The following is a 22991-nucleotide window of genomic DNA, read 5'->3' as shown; positions in this document are numbered from 1 at the left end:
ATGTCATCCATCGAAGCTGAGATGCACTATAGAAAAACCTAAATAGAAGGCAAACAGTTTTTGTTTTCTTTAGAGTAGGTAACAGGGTCTATATCCATCACTTCAAGTGAGGTTCGGCTGAGGACATTTCTGCAGATGTTCATCCGGACTCTGTAGCTCTGTCAGTCACAGTGTCTCCAGCAGCCTGAAGCCACTCTCCACGGCCTTGGCCACAACCCACCGATCCGCCCATCCCTGCTGCGGAAAGTTCCGGGAGTGACCTCGCCTCGCATCCCTTTTTATCGCCTGATCTGCGCGGTTCGCCTTGTGATGAACCCAAGGACTGTAATGAACTGAGCAGAACTCCCCCCTTCGATCACGACACTTGAATCAGCGTATCCGGCATGTAGGGAAAATGAGGTGTAATGCAAGGCTCTCGCAAATTAAACAGTAGCCGTTCGCTAAGGGGAGCGTAGCCTACTTTGTAAGACACTTGTCATTTGCTTTTTTCCCCCCTTTTTTAGTGATGACATATACCTCTGAGACCAAATGCACCAATCAAAGATAACTGAGAACATGGGAAAATAATTCAAATCTAGGCTAAAATAGATGTGGTCAATCTGAGACGGTCATAGACCTCTGGGAGATAGACGCGGTCCTCAGCTGTGATCAGCATGTCGCCAGTTCAAATCTCAATGATTTATGGTCAAAATCTTTTAGGGCCCCAGGAATTGTGACAATTACAGCAGCCAGTGGCTTCAGTGACTGTCTGATTCTGCTTACTCAATTGCATGTCAAAAGCATCTATTAAATAATTAAAATGTTGGTAACTATACTGGCAACAATAATCCAACAGAAATCTTAGTTAGTGCCATGGGCACAGACCCTCTAGTTATCTTCAGAGAGATAACTAATCATATTGTAGAAGAGGTGGGTTCAAGCAACTAGAGGAGGTGGAACCAACCAATCAGATGTCTTGGTCCTCTCCTCTAGTTGCTTCGATCCACCTCCTCTGCAATCTGATTGGTTCTCTCTCAACCAATCATTTTTTCCTTCTGTCTTCAGAACGTTTCTGTGTAGGTAAAACTCCCACAAGCATAACTCAATGCCTCTCCCAAAGAGCTGGAGTTGGGGGATGCTGGCTTCTGGCAGCTGGCCTGCGGTCAGAAGGTCATCGGTGTGAATCCCATGCTCGATAGAGTGGGCAAATCTCCATCGGGCACTTCAGCAAGGCCCTTAACCCCCTGAAAAATGCTCCAGGGCTGCTGGATGGATGGCTGACCCTGTGGCTCGGATACCAAGTCTCACTCTCAGCTCTATAGGTATGTGTACGTCAAGGGGAGCAAGACGGGCAAATGAGATGAGATGAAAAAGCAAATTCCAATGTACCTGTCTCCGTTCTTGTACATACGGCACACAAAGATTTATTATTATTATTTATGACTTATTATATTTTCATTTCACACAGCCCTGGAGGTGTGCTCTTTACTGAGGTGCCCTGAGGGTGTTTAATAGTAGATATAAATTGCAGCGCCCTTTACAAACGTATCAGAGTGGTAATTAGTTCCGGAAACAGCGGTTGTGTTTTTGTTGCTGCTGTTCAGCAAAGTGACAACTGTGAGGTTCTCCTGCTTGGCAGAAGGAACTGATGGAGCTGAACTCATCATGGAGCCTCTCGTCCAGTATATCCAAGTCATTTTGTCACTTTTTCTCAACAGGGGCTTAGGGGACCCCCCCCAGACAGTCCACGTGGATCATCCTGGGGGGGTCATAATTCACTCTGCTTGAATTATAAAAGGACAATAACGTGCCACCTGACTGAAAGTTTGTGATTCTAATGTGATACTAATGTGGTTAAGAAGGCATCTCGGAGGGTTCAAAAACAGACATGAGCTGCAGGTCAGGTTCATCCAGCTGATTTTAGACCTTATTAAGCTTTTGAAGATCCAGTTCACTGTCTGACTATAACGTCCGAATAGTAACACTGATGGCCAGGCATATCTTGTAAAATGTGATCCATGACCATTTGAGATCCCACAAGCTCACATTGATATAATCAACACCCTTTATGGTCAAGAATGACCTGAATTTTACTTCCACATCCATGATGGGTGGACATGGCAGGATCCATACAAAATCACTGCCTACAAGGCAAATAAGCAAAGGTATTGGCAAGTTGCTATTTTGCCATACGGCTGGATTCACAGTGGCATTGCAATCCCAGTAAAGTGTGTCCCACAGGAAGGACCAGGATGCTTCTGGAATCCGGGCTCTTCCGGATTAAATCTCCATCTATTCCGGGATTGGAAAGTGCGATTGGTGCCCTAATATGCTGGAGTTGTTCCAATTTCACCTTATAGCGCAGAATCCTCCCAGATCCGACTTAAGCCCACTTGCGTGGACTGTGAGGATAATCTGGAAGCCTCTGGACTTAGGAGTGATTTCTGTTTGAACCAAATCTTTCTCAGCCTTCGCTCTTCCCACTGGCCTTCCACACTTCTTGACGACACCAGTAAAATGCACATTGTGGATGACCAAATGACATCCACCCATCCATCCAATTATGGATGGTCGAATTGAAGAGCAAATTTCCAAAACCCAGCCGGTTTTTGTCATTTCTCAGAAAAGACCATTAATGCCAGGCTTCTGCGTCATACGGTACAGTGCCGGGAACCAAAACTCGCTCAATCCTGATGTAATCCAAAGAAAAACCTAAAGCTGTTAAATTTCCCAAATGCAAAGTCCTCAGAAATGCTACCTACGAACTAACCCACGTACAAAGTTGCTGTAACGTGTGGTGTGGGCACCTTCTCCATCGTCTCTATCGATTTTTCTCACCATTTGCGATATTCCGTTCATCATTCAGTCTCCCTATTTAAAGTAATGCTCGCCATCGCCGCCCTCATGGCTGGGACATGCGGTCGCATGCTACAGAACCTCGATCTCCTTCGCTGCACACAGCAAACCTACATTTATCTATCTCAGCGGGCGAGAGCTTTTACGCTGACAATGTCAGCCCCTAGCAGCACAATCGCGGGCCTTTCTGCCGGTGTCGTTTTAGTCACTCTGGCCATGTTGTTCCCGTTCAGAGCTCAGCTTGACACCCTAGGGTGTCTTCCTGAACATTCCACGTGACCCGCTTCCATTAACATTCTATTCCCTTGACCTCTGCATATCAATTTCTCGAACAGAGCGATGTTTAAGCCACCATATAAAGGTTATTTTTTTTATTTTACCTCAGCAATACTTTTTTTTTAACACAGCATCTGAATCTTCTTCACTCATTCTGCAAAGATTTTGGCTATTAGAAAAAACTGTCAATCATCACTGCTGTTTTTTTGTCTAAAACACTGGTTTAATAATCCCCTCCATCCTCAGAACTCTCTTGTTTCACTTAATATTTATAACAGCATAATATTATCTACAGATTACAATCATCTGAAGTGCTTCCCAAGAACATCTATTTTTCCTATTATAACTGTTTGGCTGTCAAAGCTGTTGGCAAAAAAATAAAATGCCCCCCTCCCCCACCATAAATTAATCTTGCATCTCCAAGATGTGACAATCAGGTACGATAATGGCAGGATTTGATGACGGGCACATTTGTTAAATGGATCTATTAAGCTTTCTTTAGTACCTTCAAACACATATGTAGACAAAATTCAGTGCAAAAGGTTTGTGCCCGTTAGCTGCTGCACCTGTAATGGAATGCCGTAAGAATAAGAAAGCAATTTATGTAAAGCATGATCATAAGAAAAAACCGCCAAAACTAATTCTGACAGAAAGGAAATCGCTTCGAGATGAAGGGATTCTTGTTAAAATGTTCGTACGCCAGTAGGGATCAGTTTTCTGGTTCCGTGTCGCCCCAGACGTGAGCTGTCAGCGGGAAAATAAAACAGATTATCAGACACGATGTTATTGCGCTTCCCGGACGTCTAGGCGGCACGGCGGACTGTCGGCTAATCTGTCGCTTTGAAATTCAAACCAGCGCCTTTTGCTGGGAGTGACGGCGCGTCCGAGCCGTCGGGACCGCGTTTCGTTCAGGGTGCGGGGCGAAGCATTCGTCACGTGGCTTGGCGCAGCCCCGGCGATCGTCCATAAAAGGGGATAAAGGTGTCACGCGCGTGTCCCGGGAATATGGAAATGTCACGCGGAGACGGATGCTTAAGATAGAGCACGCGCTTCCCCTCCACTCCTCCCAATATCTCCACCCCGAATCGAAAGCTAATAACTTTTTTATGCTTCCATTCTGCGATCGTGACATCCCGAATTTATGGTAAATTATATATATCGTTTTTGAATGCGAGGGATAAAACAAATCTAAGCTATTTTGTATACGTGGCGTGTTTGTCCTTTACAGTGACTCCGAATGGTTTCTACCTTTTTTGGCTGATGAATAGGAAGGGATTTCAGAGACAGCGTTTGTTCGGATCCATCACCTTATCGCTTCAGTGAGCCCTGCCACAATACTATTGCACGGTATTTCTAGTGCGATTTTCAAGCCATACCCTTGGTTTACAACAGCAAAGGGTTTCCTACAGCACACCCAGGTTAAAAAAAATAATATTTAGGGAATTAGAGTGGAATGGATTCGGCAGGGAACCAGACCTGTAGAGAGGACAAAACAGCTACGGGTGGATGGCCACCAATATTACATGATTTTAATATTTTATTAAACCAAAATGGTATCACCTGCGCCGCCATCGTTGCCAAGAAAACAGATTTTCCATTTTTTTTAATCCCTCTGGTATTCTGTAAATCACCTGGCAACTGGAATAATGGTGTTATATAAAATACCGCCTGACTGACGGATTGATGCGAACAGACACTTACAGCAAATTGACCCCTAAAACGACCTCTAATGGAACCAAAAATGGCCCCCATTTCCCAAGGCATTCTCTTAGCATTCTCTTCAGCTTGGTCGCTCTTTTTGATCAGTAATAGCGTTGATTATTTTCAGATCCATGTGCAACGTCCTCTGAATCGGCCGGATAAACGCGTGTTGTGCCTGAAGCGTCTTCAGCAACTTCATGGTTTCGGTGGACAGGAAGGAGACGTGAATGTCATGTGACTGGTAAACCAACGTGTAGCTTTATTATGCTACGTGTTCGGTTTATGGGCTGTACACATTAAAACTATTCAGTAATTGATAACACTTAACTTGACAGGGCACAAATAATATAATATAACTATTACTTGTAAATTAATTAACCACAACGGAGTCTTAGTTACATATTGATCTAATATTAATTCATCATTAATGAATCACGACGCATCTTTCATCCCATGCAGTTACTATATTTGTTACTTCATTCTGTAAACCTTTGTGAAATACTGAAGGAACAAGTACTGAATAACGCAAGTGAAATACTGATCTAATTTTTGTTCATAGTTAATGAATCGTGAGGCATCTTTTATTTCAAGCAGCAACTATATTGTTTATAATTTGTACTTCAGCAGTAACTTTATTTGAGTTATTACTAAGTGTATGTGCCTCGTCGAGTAAAGTGTTAACCAGTATTTAGAATTAATCAAAATGACTACAGGAACATTTAAATCAGGATGTAAAAATACATCCAGTCACTTCAAAACAACCACTGCCATGCAGTTTCACTGAATATCACTTTGTGGCAAAGCTTTGCTGTTCCTCCTGGCATGACCAAAAATTTGTATCGAAGTATTTTTTAAGATTCCGGAGGTTTCCTAGTATAGTTATTTATCCATTTATACAGTTCAGCATTACAGTGGCAACAGGCGTTTAAAACAATAAAATAGACCTACATTTAAATTTTTTTTTCTTTTAAAAGGTATGTTTTTATTAATCATTTTTAAAATCATTTACACTGAGCTTGATAGCAGCACATAACGACGTGTTACTACATTATTAAAGTATATTCAGCTCGACAGCGATAGGTTTTATTGATTATAACTGTGTACTTAGCTCAATAAGAATTGTTTCACTGATAAAGTCTCACCGGGTCTCGTAACACTCACCATCTCCTGCAGTAATCACAGCGGAGGGCATATGTCTTATGACAACTGAGGAAATTTGGTACGTCGACGAAAAAATCCTCAGCAACTTTTACAGATGTTCTGTCGAGAGTCATGGCGAGCCCCGTCACAGTGTAGCAGGGAAGCTGCTCTGCACAGGACAGGAAGACTCTCCAGTGTGTGATAAAAGCCGCACAGTTCATCTCTGGAAGAGCTTTCCCATTACTCCAGGACATTAGCACCCCCAGGGTCATCGGGGGTGGCACAGCATTATTAAGGACAGCGCACTGCCTCAACATGGCTCCTCACACTTCCACCGTCAGGAAGATGATACAATCAAGGACAACATGGCTCACATATAGCTTCTACCGGCAAGCCATCAGACTGATGAACAATGCATCCAACACTGCCCCCCCTCTTACTCATCACTTTCATTGACTGTTACCTCATTTGCAATGATACGCAGAGCACTTCACTTTTTCTACTTTTGCTTTACTTATTACCATTGTGTAAATGGAGACGCCTATGTAAGAATTTCATCACGTGGCCCAGAAGTTGTGTTTTTTGACTGTGCATATGACAATAAGCTTCTTGAACTCGAACGTACAGGTTGAAGCAGTAGCTATGCGTACTATAATGAAGAACGGTAATAAAGGAAGAATTTGTCGTAATAAAGTTAGCAGACAGGGTACTGTATGTACAGATAACAGGGGCCCCATTTCAATATACGCTACACAGTGATCTATAGCACTCCTACAGTAGCAGCGAGTAATATTATATTATCTGGTGCCTACTGAAGCGTTCAGCCATGGTGCCGTGTGGCGGAATGTGAGAAATTCACACCGCACAAGAAATTAAAACCAGTATATCGGATGAACTGGTGTTCCGGCCAACACTACTTTGGAGTACTGTAAGTGGTTTACGTGAAAAGCATATTTCCTGTGGTGGATAACCGCTTTGAGATGACTGCGTGTAGAGACAGAAGAGACCGAACCCCAATATTTGACTGCAGCTGTACTGTGGAGGTATGTAGTGGACTTCAGGTGTCTACAAGGGCATTCTGGGTCATTATTTATCGATGTTTCCCTGCCTTTATCGTGTCTCCGTTGCTGGCATCCCCGTCTCTCCCTGGCGTTCACGTACTTTCACACGTTTGCTCAAGTTAACAATGCCCTTAATTACGTTCCTGCGAGCAACGGGCATTTGCAGGATGCAAACAGTGTCTGCATGCGGGAGAAGAGGTACCAGAAAAATCAGTATCCATCTCTTTTTGTTTTTCTACAACCAATAGGACAAGCCTCTCATCGCACAATAGCAGACTTGCTTTGTTTTGGCATCGGTTTCGCCAATGAGGCAGTTCCCGGAAAACTCCGATCGTCGCAATTCACTGTGGCTCGAGTATTGTTCCGAGAGACTTTTTGAAAGATCTTCGCAGACGAACAACTCAGTCTGCGGTCTATAATCTGTTTATTTGTATATCAAATTAGATGCTTACCGCTGAAGCTTGAGTCCGTCTGTATGACAGGACCGGCACACCAGGGTGCAATGTGTGTCGCAAATATGTCGCACACTCGGGTGAATGTGGCCGTGGGTGTTAGTGCTGCAGCCGAGACTAAGGATAGATTTATAGGGTAGTAATCCAAATGGCTGCCTGTCTGCTGTCCAGATGACAGAGGCTTATGGAAATTGTCTACAGTCTTGTCAATCAAACAGGCAAACCTAAGGTGAGCCAGCTCACAAAATCTGACAAGTCGAACCTTACCTGTGCTTTTTCTTCTAGGAGAATGCAGTCGCGATGAAAGCACTTTTACATTATGATTCACCAGAAAACAAACACAAACCTACAGAATAAATTGAGCAGGTTCTATACCATGGTGGGCAATCTTATCCACAAAGGGCCAGTGTGTATGCAGGATTTTGGGGTAATCTTTAGGTCAGCTGTTCAAACCCAGGGGTGAATCAGTCCCATAATTATTAATCTAATTATGGAATTGCAGCAAAAACCCGCGACACAACGGCCCTCACTGAATAACCCCAGCCGACCCCTGCTCTATACCTTCCCACCTCTTTTTTCAGCTTAAAAAATCAATCAATGTTAAATTATTATACAATTATGGTTAAAGTGCACGCGAGTGATTTCTCTTCTCGATGCCATGTGGTGGATGTCACCATCATCATTCTACGCGCTAGATCCTGCAAGAATGCCGTGTTTTTCTCGACGCTCATCTCCCGTAACTGCTGCAATCTTCAAACTTACGACAAGAATAGCTCTCATGCTACAAGCACCTCTTCTTCACAGGTAAAAGCAAACGTGTTTTTCTATTTTTCCAGCTACCTTAAGCATCAGGTATGATCTAGGATGAGATTGGAGCGTGGGCCGAGTTGATGCGGAGGCGTTGATGACGGCGCCCCCTGCTGGGGAGAACATTACACTCGAACACTTACCGCAGCTCCTTAAAGGGCTCTGCCCTGACGTGTGGGGTTTCCACGGAGTTACTGAACACTGCTCCCTCTGCGCCTGGAATTAAAAGAGGGAAAGGTGAAATTCTACTTCTTTCAGTCAACAACAGACGGGGATACGAGCACAAAGGAAGGATTTCCACTGCAGCTATAATTCTAATGAAATAATAAGTCTACGCATTACCTCAACAGGGCTCCGAATTATAAGGAAAATAATTTAATCAGTAAAAATAGCTCCCTAACAGCCCATAGTGCTAGTTTGTTAATGAACGCTTTGTTACTGCAAAGAGAAAGTCGAAATGAAAAATGCATACAAGAAAATTTTAACAGCAACGCCCAGCTGTGTTGATTGGTGGATATTCCTCTATTTGTTTGGTGTCTAAACTGAGGATAACGATAGTAGGATTGTGTCAGTTTAGAACAGGGCTATTCTACTCTGGACTTCCATTCCAAATCCAGACCGTGTTTTCCGTTGTCCCAGGTAGTTAGTTTAATAATTACTGATTCTGATTGGCCAGAGGCTTCACATCAGGCTCACAGGTAAAGGAAGGACGGAAAATCAGCAGTGCTCGGACCTCGAGGGCTGTGATTTGCATAACCCTGGTTTAGAAGGACACAGCAGGGACCTTGTAGGGATTCTGAACTTCAACCTTTTGGAGGGATTTGAACCTGAGCCCCGAAGACAGACAGACAGACCAACAGACAGACCCTGCTCATAGTCTTCAGCACGCAAAGATACTATGAAGATAAGGTTGAGAGCACTTCCACAAGATGAAGATTAGCGATCTATACTGAACCTGCCAGAAGATAAGGCATACTGTATCATTTATACGGGCATCATAATTTAGTGAAATACTGTACCTAACTACGTAAATACAACCAGAGAAATTGTCAGAGAACATAAATAGAAACATTTACATTTATACAGTCTGACATGGAAACACAGATGGGAGGAATATGGCTGGTGCTGATGTTACCGCTGCCTGTAAGCAGTCCTCTCCTGCTCCCCAGAACCCAGTGGTACAGGGGTTTAGATCCCGCTGCTGCTGTCTTCCTGCTTTATTATGGGAGGTAATATGCAAAAAAGTCCATTTGGGGTCCGCAGTTCTGTAGGTGACAACCATGGCAGGCATCCATCCATCTATTGATCTGCTGATCCATCCATCTGCCTGTCCATCCATCCATCCATCCATCCATAATTTTCCATAACTGCTCATCATATCTGACTGAAGGTATCTAAACACCACTGAAGGTATACTGGTCCATCACACTTCCAGTGTTCCTAAGTTCATGTTTTTGCAAACTGCCAATTCACGAAAGCTTTAGAAAGAATCACGGCTATATTATTGTAATAATGATGAGAAATGAAGATTATATTTGTTATTATTATGATTTAAAAACAAAAGCAAAGGTAATAATGATAATGATTAGTAATAATAACGAAATAGGCTTGGGCAGCACAGTGTAGGCTGGTCAATCCGGGCCACTGGGCGTTTCTGGCACAACACAAAACAGTGGCCATTAATCAAAGCGTCAGCAGCAGATTTGGGTATTACCCACCGGCGATTCGCTTTGTGGTCCGTGCCTTTGAAGTCGCTTAATGAGAAAATGCTGATTCACAGGGCTTCATTGTGTCCCAACAATGGTGTAGCGTAGCTCTGTAGAGCTTGTCTTCTTCACAGTATGCGGATACATGCCTGGGAAGCTAACACCAGCGAATGGGAACTGTCACGTTGAATAGGGACTCTCGTTACAGGACAAATAAACCGTTAAACAGCGGCCAGATGCTGCATCGCTTGGCGTAATACGTGTGAGTGAGAACTGCGAAGGTAATGAGGTGGTGTATGATTCTCTCAGTGTTTGGAGGGGGTGTGGCTCATCTGGTTTGGATGCTGTGTCTGTGATCAGTAGGTCGTTGGGTCAAGTCTCTCCGCGCAAGGTCCTTAATCCCCTATTGCTTCAGGGCTGTTGTGACACCCCCCCCCACCCCCCTCGGGATTTGTTCTCATGTGTCTTGTGGAGTGCAAGATATGATGGGCGAAAAGACAGTGTGAAGTATCATTATTCGATAATGCTATATAGGTTCTGGAAGGGTGTTGGTTTGAATCCTGTTGCAAAATAATCATATCACCATTAGGCCCACAAACAAGACATTTAAACCCAACAGCTGCTGGATGTTGACTGAGCCTATGCTCTGACCTAAAACTTGCTCTTGCCTGTATATAAACATATGTGTCCATCACTTATAGTACATAGTACAACTTCCCCAGAGTGAAGAATGAAGAATGCATCCATCCATTTTCTAAACAGCTTATCCTACTGGGTTGCGGGGGCCTATCCCGGAAGCAAGGGGCACTATGCAGGGAACAACCCAGGATGGGGGGCCAGCCCATCGCAGGGCACACTCACACACCATTCACTCACACAGTGCTCCTACGGGCAATTTATCAAGTCCAATTAGCCTCAGCATGTCTTTGGACTGTGGGGAGAAACCGGAGTACCCGGAGGAAACCCCACGACGACATGGGGAGAACATGCAAACTCCACACAGATGTGACCCAGGCGGAGACTCGAACCCGGGTCCCAGAGGTGTGAGGCAACAGTGCTAACCACTGCGCCCACAGAATGAAGAATCTGTCTGCAAAATATTGCTGGCCTTCTTTAAGCTTAAAATGCAAAAATAACAGAAAGGCCTGCTTTTGCAATGAGCTCCCGGCTTTAACCGCAAAACAGTCAATGTGGGCTCATAACAACAGATCAACTGGCGTCCCAAGGCGGTGTTGGGTCGATATCCTCTTGCCGGCATTTACATATCACCTCCCGTGCTTCAGACGGCTTTTGTTCCGCCTCAATTTGTCCACCCCGCCCGGGCCATCCAAATAAACCCAGCCAACGCGCCCAGCTGTAAATGCGCTAGCGATAAAAAGCTCTAAACAGCCGAGATCAGGAGATCGATATGGCCGTTTCGCTTTTTATCTTAAGTTCTCCCATTATGTTCCCCCTCAAATCATTTCGTCGATGTGTTTCCATTAGCCCGTCCTCGCCGCCCCCCCCCACCCCCATCTCTCGTCCGCCTGCCGCCATCTCCGGTTGATCAATCAGTGACTTATGAAGCATGAGGCAGGATATTTCACACGCGTTTTGAAGGCTCATAAACATCAACGCGACGGCGCTCGTCGTGGCCGTAGGAGAAGGCCCCTGAAATACGGAGTATGGTTCTGCGTATCTGCCGTTCCGTAATAAAACACCGTCACTGCAAACACCTGTCAGGTTTCACTGTACATTTAAGCTTTACGCCTGTTTGCATTAGAATATTGATCATGACATTAAGGGCAAAGGGCAAATCACTTCAGAGTCAATCATGGTGTCATCAAAATAGTTCAAAAGATTAACCATGTGATTTTTTAAATATTTTTTTTAAGGAGAGCTTTAAAGAGTCAATAATAATAATACTAATATTACTAATAATACTAATACTAATAATACTAATAACAATAATAATACTAATAATTTATATAAGTGCTTTTCAGGAATTGAAAGATGCCAACAATAGACAAGAACAGAGAAAAATAAATGAAAAATAATAAAATTTGTGTAATACTGTTGCATATTTACACTGCCAGTCAAAGGTTTTTGCACATACTGAGATTTTCTACATGTTTTTTCACATTTACTAAAAATATACTAAATAATCTTTGCCAAAAAATACATATAAAGTATGTTCACCATTCGAGTATCTTAATTAGCAAGTAAATGTCACATCTTTGATTAATCAAAGTAACCTCCCCTAGCAGTTATAACAGCAGAGAATATTCAAGGCATTCTTTGTACAAGGGACATTAAACATCGTGTTTCAGGGGATGAAACAGCTAAGTGCATTTAAAATTGAAGGACAGCCTAAAATCTGACTGCCATCAGCACACAGCCAGTGAATAGGATGTCAGACATGCACTGTTACATACTCTTTCCATGTTATAAAGGAAACTGGTTTTGTTTGACTTATATTTTCATTCATTTTCATGCCCATTCCCTCAACGTTCCAGTGTTTAAAAATAATATAAAATCTGCAGTTTATAAAATAAATGGTAAAACCTGTGGCGTGCAAGAACTTTTGACTGGTAGCGTATCTCCTAATTGTCTTGCCGATTGAAATCATACTATAGTTTACTACTGCGACTCTCTACCAGCTGCTATCTTGTGCCATCAGATCACCGAAGGTCATTGAAAACGCAGCAACGAGTCTTATATTCAGTCAGCCCAAGTGTTTCCATGACACACCTCTCCTCGTCTCTCTTCACTGGCTCCCTATTGGTGTTCGCATCGAGTTCAAGTGCTTGGTTCTGGCTTATAGGTAAATCAATGGACAGGCACCCATCTCCATCAAAAGGCTCCTCTAGACTTTCGATTGGAGCTCCCTGCACCACGCGAGAAGTGTCACTCCTCAGTGTTCTCATATGTGGTTCCCCGATGGTGGGATGAGCTGCCAAACGACATCTGGTCATCAGACTCCCTCTCCACCTTCAAGAAAGTCCTCAAGACCCATCTGTTCCAGGAATTCCTCTACTAACGTGATGCCTTTTTACGTTCCCCGAATGTTCTTAAGTTGCATTTACTGGCCCATGTATGGTCTTATTAGTTTCTTGCTGTGTCGGAAGATGTTGCGTAGCTCCTGATTGTCATTCACTGGAAGCTCAGCCTAGCTGCACTTGTGCCTTGGCAACATAAAGGTTTACAGTGTGCCATTTGTCTCACTGTAATTCTCTGCCAAATATAGAAAAGTAACAATTGAAGAATAAATTTCCAAAATTCACTCGTTCCACATGATACATTTTCTAGAACATTTCTGTGGGTTTCGCAAACTTGACAAAAGTTCGTTGCCCGACTACACGAGGACTGAGTGAGATTCTTTTTGTTTCAGAACGCTACAGGATGGGAAAAGGAAGTATGGCTTGCGGTCACTGGCGAGATCCTCTTGAAAACAACAATGAAAAATGAGCAGAGTGCGTTTGTGAAATCTGCTCTTCATACGGGATGCTTGGCGCCCTCTATCTTCACCGTCAGGGACTGCCCCGGGGGCAGCCTGCAGTTCTTAAAAAGGAAACGGAGACAAAACCACCAAAGAGACCTACCCAGGGAGCTGGGGGCTCATTGCAAAAGCAGACTGTTCAAAGACGCCCCCTTGCTCAGCCGCCCCATCACAGGTATGTGACCCTGACCTGCAGGTGGACTGCGCTGCCCCCTACCTGTCAGCACAGGCCGATACATTCAATATTCATGTGAAAATATCATACACAGTATAGCAGAGTCAAGGCACAAGAAGTTTTCCTTACTGATGCAACAAAACAGCATCTCTTTTTCAATGTATTCACTGCTTAGATGCACTACATAAGTAGGGGACACGCGTTTAAAAACACATTAACAAAAACGTTTTTCATACAGTAAATATAGCATAAACATGACCTGTGACAGCCGCCCGTTATCTATGTACATATTATTATAATTATAATCATAGCTTTGTGTACATAACAGTTCCTCTGTTACAAAAAAACATCTCGTGTTTGGCTTGTAGCCGTTTCACTCAAACCTGCTCAACCCAATGTTACTATAAAACGAACAAAGATAATATCTAGTATTATAGTAAAATCTGATCATTTCAGCAGCAGATCGCGTCAGTTTTTACAAACATTCATTATTTATACAAATGCGTCCGAAGGTAACGAACACATATATTATGGTCCACCGTCTGGTTGTCTTTTACGCTGCAGGAAGAAAACGCAGCAAATGCGAGCATCCTCTAGCAAGGCGCAGCAAATGCGACCTCGCAAAGGGCTGACGGGACAGGCGGCAAGCTCGGTGATAAGATCATCTCGGGAATGAGGCGATTTTTCACTCGGGCAGCGGCCTGAGGTCCGGAGCCTGAAATTTCTGCGGGGGAACAAACTCAGACAGATGCGGAAACCCCCAACGGGCTGAGCTGATGTGCCACGCGCTGACCCTGCACGTCCTTAGCCAGACCTTCAGAGAAGTACCCTCTTCATGGACCCAGAGAGGCCTGAATTCTAACGATCAGATGGGGGAAAGGGGGCGCTGTAGTGTCATCGTTCGACGTGTGCTGCGTCTACGTGTCACCATGCGGCGCATGCGATAGCTGACACGGTATTAATTACCCGATATATGCACACGGGTAGCAGATAGCAGAAATAATTCCCACAATGCATGAGGAAAACATCATCCACAAGTTTAAATGTAAACTGGCATCGATTTAATGATAAGAACATTACCAACAATGACTTATTAATGATGTTGAACATCTTGCCTTTTGCCCACAGAAACTTGCATGGCTTGCATCATTGTCTCCCCCCCCCCCCCCCCCCCCCCCCGCCGCCCATATATACAGCAGAATATTTATAAAGCAGTGGAGCTGTTAAGCTTAATTACCTTTGAGAGGGATACCAGTAACCCCCCATGCACTATAAAAATTACATAACCTGCTGACATCACAATAAGTACGACAGCTGTCATGGCGGACAAGCATTTTATTCTCGTCCCGTATTCCCACTCCGGAAGTCCGGGGGCTTAACCTTTCTGTTCTTTCTAAAACGAAACGTGTAATTTGCTGGTGCCAAATCATACAAACACACGCACATCTCTGCAACATTCCAGAAACATCCTAAGCAAAAGGCTGCTTGTTATCAAATTCCCATTTTACATCATGCACCGTTAGAGCATCCCAGCATTGGGTGTCATTAGAACATTCCCGTAACATTCCGACATTACGCATCTTAAGAGATTCCCATAACATTCCGACACTTTGCATCATTAGAGATTCCTAATAACATCCCAACATTTGTATTCATGTTAGAAATTCCCAAAACATTCCAATACTTTGCATCATTACAGATCCCCATGACATTCCGCATCAGAAGTTTCTGTAACATTCTGTCCATTTGGTTGTCTTATCCCCAGATGCTTCATAGATTACGTCATTGAGCTTATTGTATGACGTGCTTTGAGGGCTTGGCACTATTGTGAAGCTACACACCACTCAACAGCTTTTACACACCACAGCTTTTAACCACTTGTCCATTTATTTCATAAACTGCAGATTTTTTTTTTATTCTTGTTAAATAAAAATATAAAACTTGTTTTGTTTGACTTTTAACACGGAAAGAGTATGGAACAGTGCGTGTCTGACATCCTATTAACTGGTTTTATGGTGAAAAATCGTACCAGTTGTTAAATTTAAATATATATGGTGTAAACTTTGTTTTTCAGTGGTGTCCTTCATTAATCTTGGGACACCGAAACTATTTCAGTTATTAATTCTCCTGCTAAAAAGTCTAGTTGTATCATTTAACAAAGGAAACCGAATATAGAACTCGCTGTATTGTTCATATGTTTTGTGTCTTAATTTGTTTTCGATTATCTTTGTTCCATGCCAGTTTGGGTTTCTCACATGTCAAAGAATTACAAAATGTATCATTGAATTAAGTTTGAGAGTTTGAGTTAATGAAGTAGCCTAATACAAACAAATCAAGTAACTCCCCTAATACTGTTTATTTAAGGCTTACGGAAAAAAATGTTACTATATAATTTGTAACCATTAATATATCCATACTTGACTCGAGACTTGATAAAATGAAAAATAAAATGAACCCGAACGCATGTTTAACGAGCATTCACAGTTCCATCATAACGGCGTATGACTCAAGACTCAGTTCAGAAATTGCAAGAAAACAGGCAATAGACAGAAAGGTGGTGACAAGCAGCACTTAATTTGTGCCGGAGCTCAACTCCTGAACCTCCGGCTCGGAACAGTCTGCGCTCCGGTACCTCAAACGCTACACCCAATATAATTAAACTTAAAATTAATTTGGGATACATTTTGAAAGAAATGCAAACTGAACTAAAGAAATGTGGCCTATATTTATCCAATCGGCTGCGTTATATAATTATTTGACATGCTGTACATCAGCCTAAATGAGCATGTTTCACTTATCTGGTTTTCTGTTTGAAAGCGAAAGACTGCATCACGCGCCACTACAATAGGTGAAGTTACATGCCAGGTTGTTAAATATGAAACCTAGGCTGCAAAGTAATTAAAAGAAAATGTCCGTAAGTTAAAGTAATGTTCGGATGTTTTCGGCAGGGCAACAACATCATCGGAACCTAAGCCGAGCAGAATCGTACCAGACAACCTGACAGAAGAAGCAGAGACAGCGAGGAGAGGAGCGTCTTTGTTACTAAACTGCACGTAACCTAATGAGAAGGATCGCAAAACGAAATTAAGAAACTAAAAGTGCAAAGTAGGTGGAAAGTTCGTTGTAACTAACAGACGTCGATAGAAAACATGGCGTATTACGTGTTTAAGTAATTAATAGCGCATTATCGTTGTTGAATAGCGATTTGTGTGTATTACGTCATCTTGGTTTTATTGAGCTCCGGCACTTAAGAGCAAGCAGCAGTGACATGGATCCAGTTGATTTAATCTCACGCAGGACGAACCTATAGAAAAGTAGCAGCCTGGTGCCCAGATAGACTTCATGCTTCATCTGCATCTCACTGGCTGTCTGTGGACATGATGCAAATCCAGCGCTGGCAAATGAGAGCCAGGCGTCTGCCACGATAAGACCGTGAGATGGGATCTGTTTGCCCATGTCTAAATTAAAACCTGCTCTTCGTAGCCAGAAATACCGTCTCCCGACGGCTGAGACCACAACTGATCCTGAGAAATTAATCTCGCCAATGAAGAAGCTGACCCAGACCTCGGACTCATTAACGCCACGCAGCAGCGAACAGTATGGCAATGCTCACATCGTTAATGCATTTTTTTAAGCTCACACATAGCTAATTATTTATGGGATTTTTTTATCTAGCAAATGCAAATGAGGTTAACCGGTTTAACACACACCGTTCCCATAAAACAAAGTGGAAGAGTCGTCATGACATTCGATATTAAACCAACAATTATCCATCCATCCATCCATCCTCTAGTCTCCAATCCTGGATTTTAGGATAGTCTGGAAACTAACCCAGGCAGCACAGGACAGAAGGCATTTTCTGGATTAGCAGTGTGGATGGATGGATGGATGGATGGATGGATGAAAGGGAGACAGCCCCGTTTAATGGCCCATTTCCTGTAGTACCCGTTACTCCTCATGCCAGTTCCTGTAGGTCCAGCTCTCGTGTTTATCACTGCTGAGTCTGCGTCGTCCATGTGTGATACATCATAGCAGTGCGGCAGATAGCTTGTGCGCTCCATTAGCGGTTAGCTCTCCGCTAACTGGTTAGGAAGTGCTGCATGGCACACGGCGGGCCTTGGGTCTGAAAAATAACCGCCTGCCTCCCCCCAAAAGAAGAACCTCACTGACCACTGTGAAGCCACTGACAGGCTGGCTGTCAACCTCTCAGCCTTTTAATGGACTTTTCCTTACTAGCTTTCTGTCCGTCAGTCCATCTTCAGTAACTGCTAACCTGCTCACACTCACGATTATCTAAACCTATTATCAAACTCTCCTGCACAGGTTAAGCTGAACCGACTTTGGTCACATGACCCTGGCGTACGTGCGCATACAGACCACTGTGGCGATCACCAATCACCAATCACAAATGACTAATCACTAATCCCATACAGCCCCATTATGATGATGATGATGATCACCTTTTATTTCGAACATATACAACAAACCAATATATATACATTCGTATATAGATGCATGTCTGCCTACATAGGTACACACACACACACACACACACCAGTGCCTCAGACAATATAAACAAAATCTTAATCACATAAAATAAAAATAAATCGTCAAGTCCGAACTGGAGTAGGAGGAAGTATGTACATACTTATTAATCTCTACCCGATGCTCGACGCTCTACCGAATCGCCATATTTTTTGTTACCCCCACCTCCCCTTATTACCCCCCCCATTATCCCCACCCAGCCAACGTATACAGCGGCAGGGGTACTGGCCCCCGCTGAAAGATGATTGGGCCTCGGAGTGCCCCCCCCGCCTCTGTCACTCACCGACATATCATTGGGTAACCATAAGGCCCGCCCCCTTATGAATTATGCCCACTTTTATACCCACCGCCTAAAAAGAAAAAAGAAAAAAATCCTAGAATTGCGCGTGGTTCCCCAAAAGCCTCAGGAATAACACAGAGCACTTTTCTCCACACCTACTTAATTTAATTTCCCATTTTGTTTGTAAGACGTTATGAATTTCCTAGCTGATAGATGCAGGTGTCCAAAAGCGGTCTGATTGTATTAGGAAACATCAATATCTTGAAGGTTGGCCTGGGGACGTCACTCAGAAAGTATTATCTGAATTTGCTCCTAACACAATAGCTTTGTTTCCCGCTGTCCTTTGCGTAAATAAAGCGAGATCCGGCTCAATACTGTCACCTTTTGTCTTCCACCATATTAACACCCCTATTGTGTAAGGGTGAGCACTGAATTTTAAAACAAAAAAGTATGTAAGTGGGTCGTTAACGTGCTTCTTTTAAAGCTTTTTTTCTCTTCATTTGCTTTACCATCACTTGACGAATGGCGGTAATAATGTACAGTAGGATGAAGCGTGCCAAATATATTAAATGTGATTGCAATAGAAGTAAAATAAATCAAATGACAAGTTAAATGTCTGCCAATAATGTAGCTGTCGGAAGTCTCGAGGTGTTCTGGATAAATTCCATAGTGCCCCAGCCTTTCTGCAGCAAAACCTTCCTTGACCTCTCATTTTTAAGATTTAGGACACGGGGCCACATGTAAAGGTTATTATTTAAGTCACTCATAAAAACCTCTATTAGAATTTGCATTCTGGAAATTGTTTGCAAAGGGCTAATCATACTTTCAAATGCCAAACGGAACCATGTTTTTCATGGATAAAGCAACAGAAAACTAAATAACTTTAAAGGTTATTCGGGTGTTTGCACATTTTCTACCGCGCAAAACAAATTTGGCGAAAAAAAAAATCTCCAGATCGCAAATAAAAGATTGAGGTCCTGAACAGGCAAACCTGTTTGCTTTCTCGGAAGAGATAATGAGATGGAACGGGTAAGGTGACAGGGCACCGGGGCGAGGGCCTCCGCGATGCAGCGCGGATAATGTCGGAAGCGGGATTAGCGAGGACTTCGTTATGGGAAAACAACGACGCGGAAATGGGCCAAGAGATCCTTGGAGAAGAGGAAGTTGAACAGCAAGTAAAATAAATCCCTGAGCGTAAACAAACATGGGATGGGGGGGGGATATGGGGGCATCATCAGTGTCCTCATCCTCCCAATCCACCCAGCTCACTACACAAAAGCCCTAAAAACCAATTAATAAGCAGGGCCAGCTGACTTTTAATTAACTGGGTTACCTGTGTATGCTGCGACTAATTGCCATGGTAACAAATCCAAATCCGGCACCGTTTCCTAACTGCCTTTTGTTGCCCTCGGTAACGCGATCAGCTTCAAACAATATTCCCATCGTAACGACAAAAGCAAACAAGAATTTGCAGGGCTGCACAGGGACCCCCCCAAAGTACATTTGTCTGTTGACCAAAACGAATTTATAATTTTTCAGACCTAAGACGGCGTATTTGAATTGCTTAATCAACGGCGAATTAGTTTATTTCTAAGTGGGGATCGACCAATACGACAAGCCGTTATGGACTTGGGGTGGATGCTAAGCGATACGGTTTTAACGTCGTTACAGAAACGATTATGCTGGCTCTCTAGTTTATCTGCTGCGGTAATTATACAAATGCCGGCGGCTGCGGGGATGCCCTTTGATGTAAGGAGTCAAGTGGGTTTCAATGCCACACCGTCCATATACAAGTAAAGGTCCATATACAAGTAAAGACATGAAATAATGCTCTCCCAGTGCAATACACAGCAGCAAGTGACTGATTAAAGGATTCCAGTAGTGCTTCTATCTGCGGGGAGGTTGGTCATTTTGATGGGCCCTGCAAAAGGCACAGATGAGGGCGAGGTCAGAGCGTGATTGGTTAAGGGCGTAGCTGGAGTTTATAAAAAGCAACCCCGACCTCAGAATTCAAGATGGCTGAGCCCTTTGTCAACAATAATGAAAGCTGTACTTATATACTGTTTAGTAGCACTTTGTTTGCATGTGCGAAATACCGCGTAATGCGCCGTTATCAACTGGTGTTGCTAACAATGGCTAACAATGATTCTGGCTAGGACTGGTATTGGTAACCATGGCTAACAATGATTCTGGCTAGGACTGGTATTGCTAACAATGGCTAACAATGATTCTGGCTAGGACTGGAATTGCTAACAATGGCTAACAATGATTCTGGCTAGGACTGGTATTGGTAACAATGGCTAACAATGATTCTGGCTAGGACTGGTATTGCTAACAATGGCTAACAATGAACCTGGCTAGGACTGGTATTGGTAACAATGGCTAATAATGATTCTGGCTAGGACTGGTATTGCTAACAATGGCTAACAATGATTCTGGCCAGGACTGGTATTGTTAACAATGGCTAACAATAAACCTGGCTAGGACTGGTATTGCTAACAATGGCTAACAATGAACCTGGCTAGGACTGGTATTGCTAACAATGACTAACAATGATCCTGGCTAGGACTGGTATTGGGAGATGGCTTTCTGGCATGTTGTGCTGGAATGTGGTTAACAGTGGCATAAAAGACGGGAATTAATACTGTGGGTTTGGAGGGGGGGGGTATTCTCAAGGTAGATGGGTATTTAGCGTCTTCGCTGAAATACTCGATGATCCTCCTACTTAAACTTTAAGGAGCTGTCATACATTTATTGATCTTTTATTGAGTAAATGTTAACATCTGCAATGAATGTAAGTGTAGCAACCTCAGCATGTTTAACAAACATACGCCAAGAAAGATTGCTAAACTTTGCCGGAAGGCCATTGGCACTAACTTGGCTAATCTCGGCCATGTTTATCAAGTCAGAGCTGCTTGGAGGACAAAGGTCATTCGGCGCTTACCCGTCCCTCTCTTCCTGTGGAGTTTTGCCTCCTGCTGTCAGCTGTTGGGTTTTTAAACAACCTGCAACTTTCAGACTATAGCGTACAAGTTTTAACAAAGAAAAAACTATTTTAGTTTTCTATGTGTTATTGGAACTGTAATACGATGTCATCTCTTGTATACCATATTCAAATATGGCCCGAAGTTCTAAATCCAGGCCTTGTTTTCAGTTCTCCCAGGTACTTAGTTAAATAATTACTGATTCCGATTGGCCAGAGGCTTCACATCAGGCTCACGGGTTAAGGAAGCCTGGAAAACCGGCTGTACTCGGACCTCGATTTAAATAGCTCTACTATGTGTTTTTATGTCTTTCATGTATTAATTATTTACTTTTATTTTTTGTCAATATAATCAATATCTATATTCATATCTATCAAATAGGAGAATAGGAGTCAAGACATGTTCTGGTAAATTGAGCAAAATGGGTGGATTTTACCTTGCTGCCAAGGTGAACCAATAGAGCTTAGTTTGTTGGAGCTTGTGACCAATCAGGACTTAGAAGCCCTTATTTGGAACTGAGAATTATGGTTTATCAACTGGGCGCTCGTGGTACCCGGCGACAGAGTGTGACGGAGCGCTTCGCTGGGTTGCTCAAATAAAGGAGATAACTTTGCTCACCAACTGAGAGGTCCGGAGTTTTATTCTAAGTGGCTTCACTGGAGTTATTGGAGGGGATTTATAATTTTTCTACCACACTATATTATTTATGTATGTTTTATTATGTGTGTTGAATGCCGTCCGGAGACCAAATTGCACCCTTGGGGACGATCATGACAATCCGAATCCATTTTCTCGGATGTCGTGCCATCTCATTGGTGCTGCGTCGGTGCTACGCCTGATGTTTCGGTAGCCTTGATATTTATATTAGCCTAACGGGAATGGTGTGCCAGTTCCTAATTAGGCTTCTGTCTAGTTAAGTGCTTTCCAGGCCTTTGGTGATTTATGGCAAGGTTTCTTTCCTACGTTTCCTGTCACAACCAGCCGACGATGTCGATTAAACTACTTACTTCAGCTCGAGCACTTGAACACTTTCCCTTTAATTGCCGTGTGATGCGGCAATCGGCTGTCACATGACCCGAGATTCATGCTGTCGCTCTCGAATTGGACGGTAAGTATGTGTCTTTCAGAAGCCCTCGAATCGTTAATAAAGCCAGCTCGCTTTGTCTGCCACGCCGCTGTTGCCATCTCTATTGATTCGCCTGAGCTCTAACTCCCGGAGCTCTAAAGAACGATGAAAAACTATTACCGCTACTCCGAAGGCGTGATTGTATTACGCGGAACAAACAATGTTCGGATGGAAATTCGGCGCGGGAACGGAATCGGCCACCATCGCGCACTCTCGCAGAAGCCCGCTCTTACGCTGGGATGTCCGAGGTGGCCGCGAGACGGACACAGTTCATATATCAAAGAATTACGCAATAAACAAGCCGGCAAATAACACTACAGCTGTTTCCCCTTCCCTCCTTTCAGCATCACAGCTGTTCATTTTAGTCCGACACTCCTCTTCGGGGAATCAGGTGGCAGCTGTGCCTTAAACAAGGAAACACAACG

The 22991-nt window shown here is 43.4% G+C and overlaps 1 protein-coding gene across 4 annotated transcripts in view; it reads right to left on the bottom strand.

Moving 5' to 3' along the window:
• sgcd (sarcoglycan, delta (dystrophin-associated glycoprotein)) overlaps positions 1–22991 on the bottom strand; it is a 133202-nt gene that overhangs the window by 8504 nt on the left and 101707 nt on the right. For all 4 annotated transcript variants that reach the window (XM_048997646.1, XM_048997644.1, XM_048997645.1 and 1 more), the window contains one exon: positions 8416–8488. In XM_048997646.1, coding sequence (XP_048853603.1) covers positions 8416–8488 — 73 coding nt within the window. The remainder of the gene's footprint in view (positions 1–8415; positions 8489–22991) is intronic.

The sequence above is a fragment of the Brienomyrus brachyistius genome, unplaced genomic scaffold, assembly GCF_023856365.1.
Source record: "Brienomyrus brachyistius isolate T26 unplaced genomic scaffold, BBRACH_0.4 scaffold35, whole genome shotgun sequence".
In the NCBI taxonomy this organism is placed as follows: domain Eukaryota; kingdom Metazoa; phylum Chordata; class Actinopteri; order Osteoglossiformes; family Mormyridae; genus Brienomyrus; species Brienomyrus brachyistius.
The sequence above is the reverse complement of the archived record's forward strand: the minus strand, read 5'-3'. Positions and strand labels throughout refer to the sequence as shown.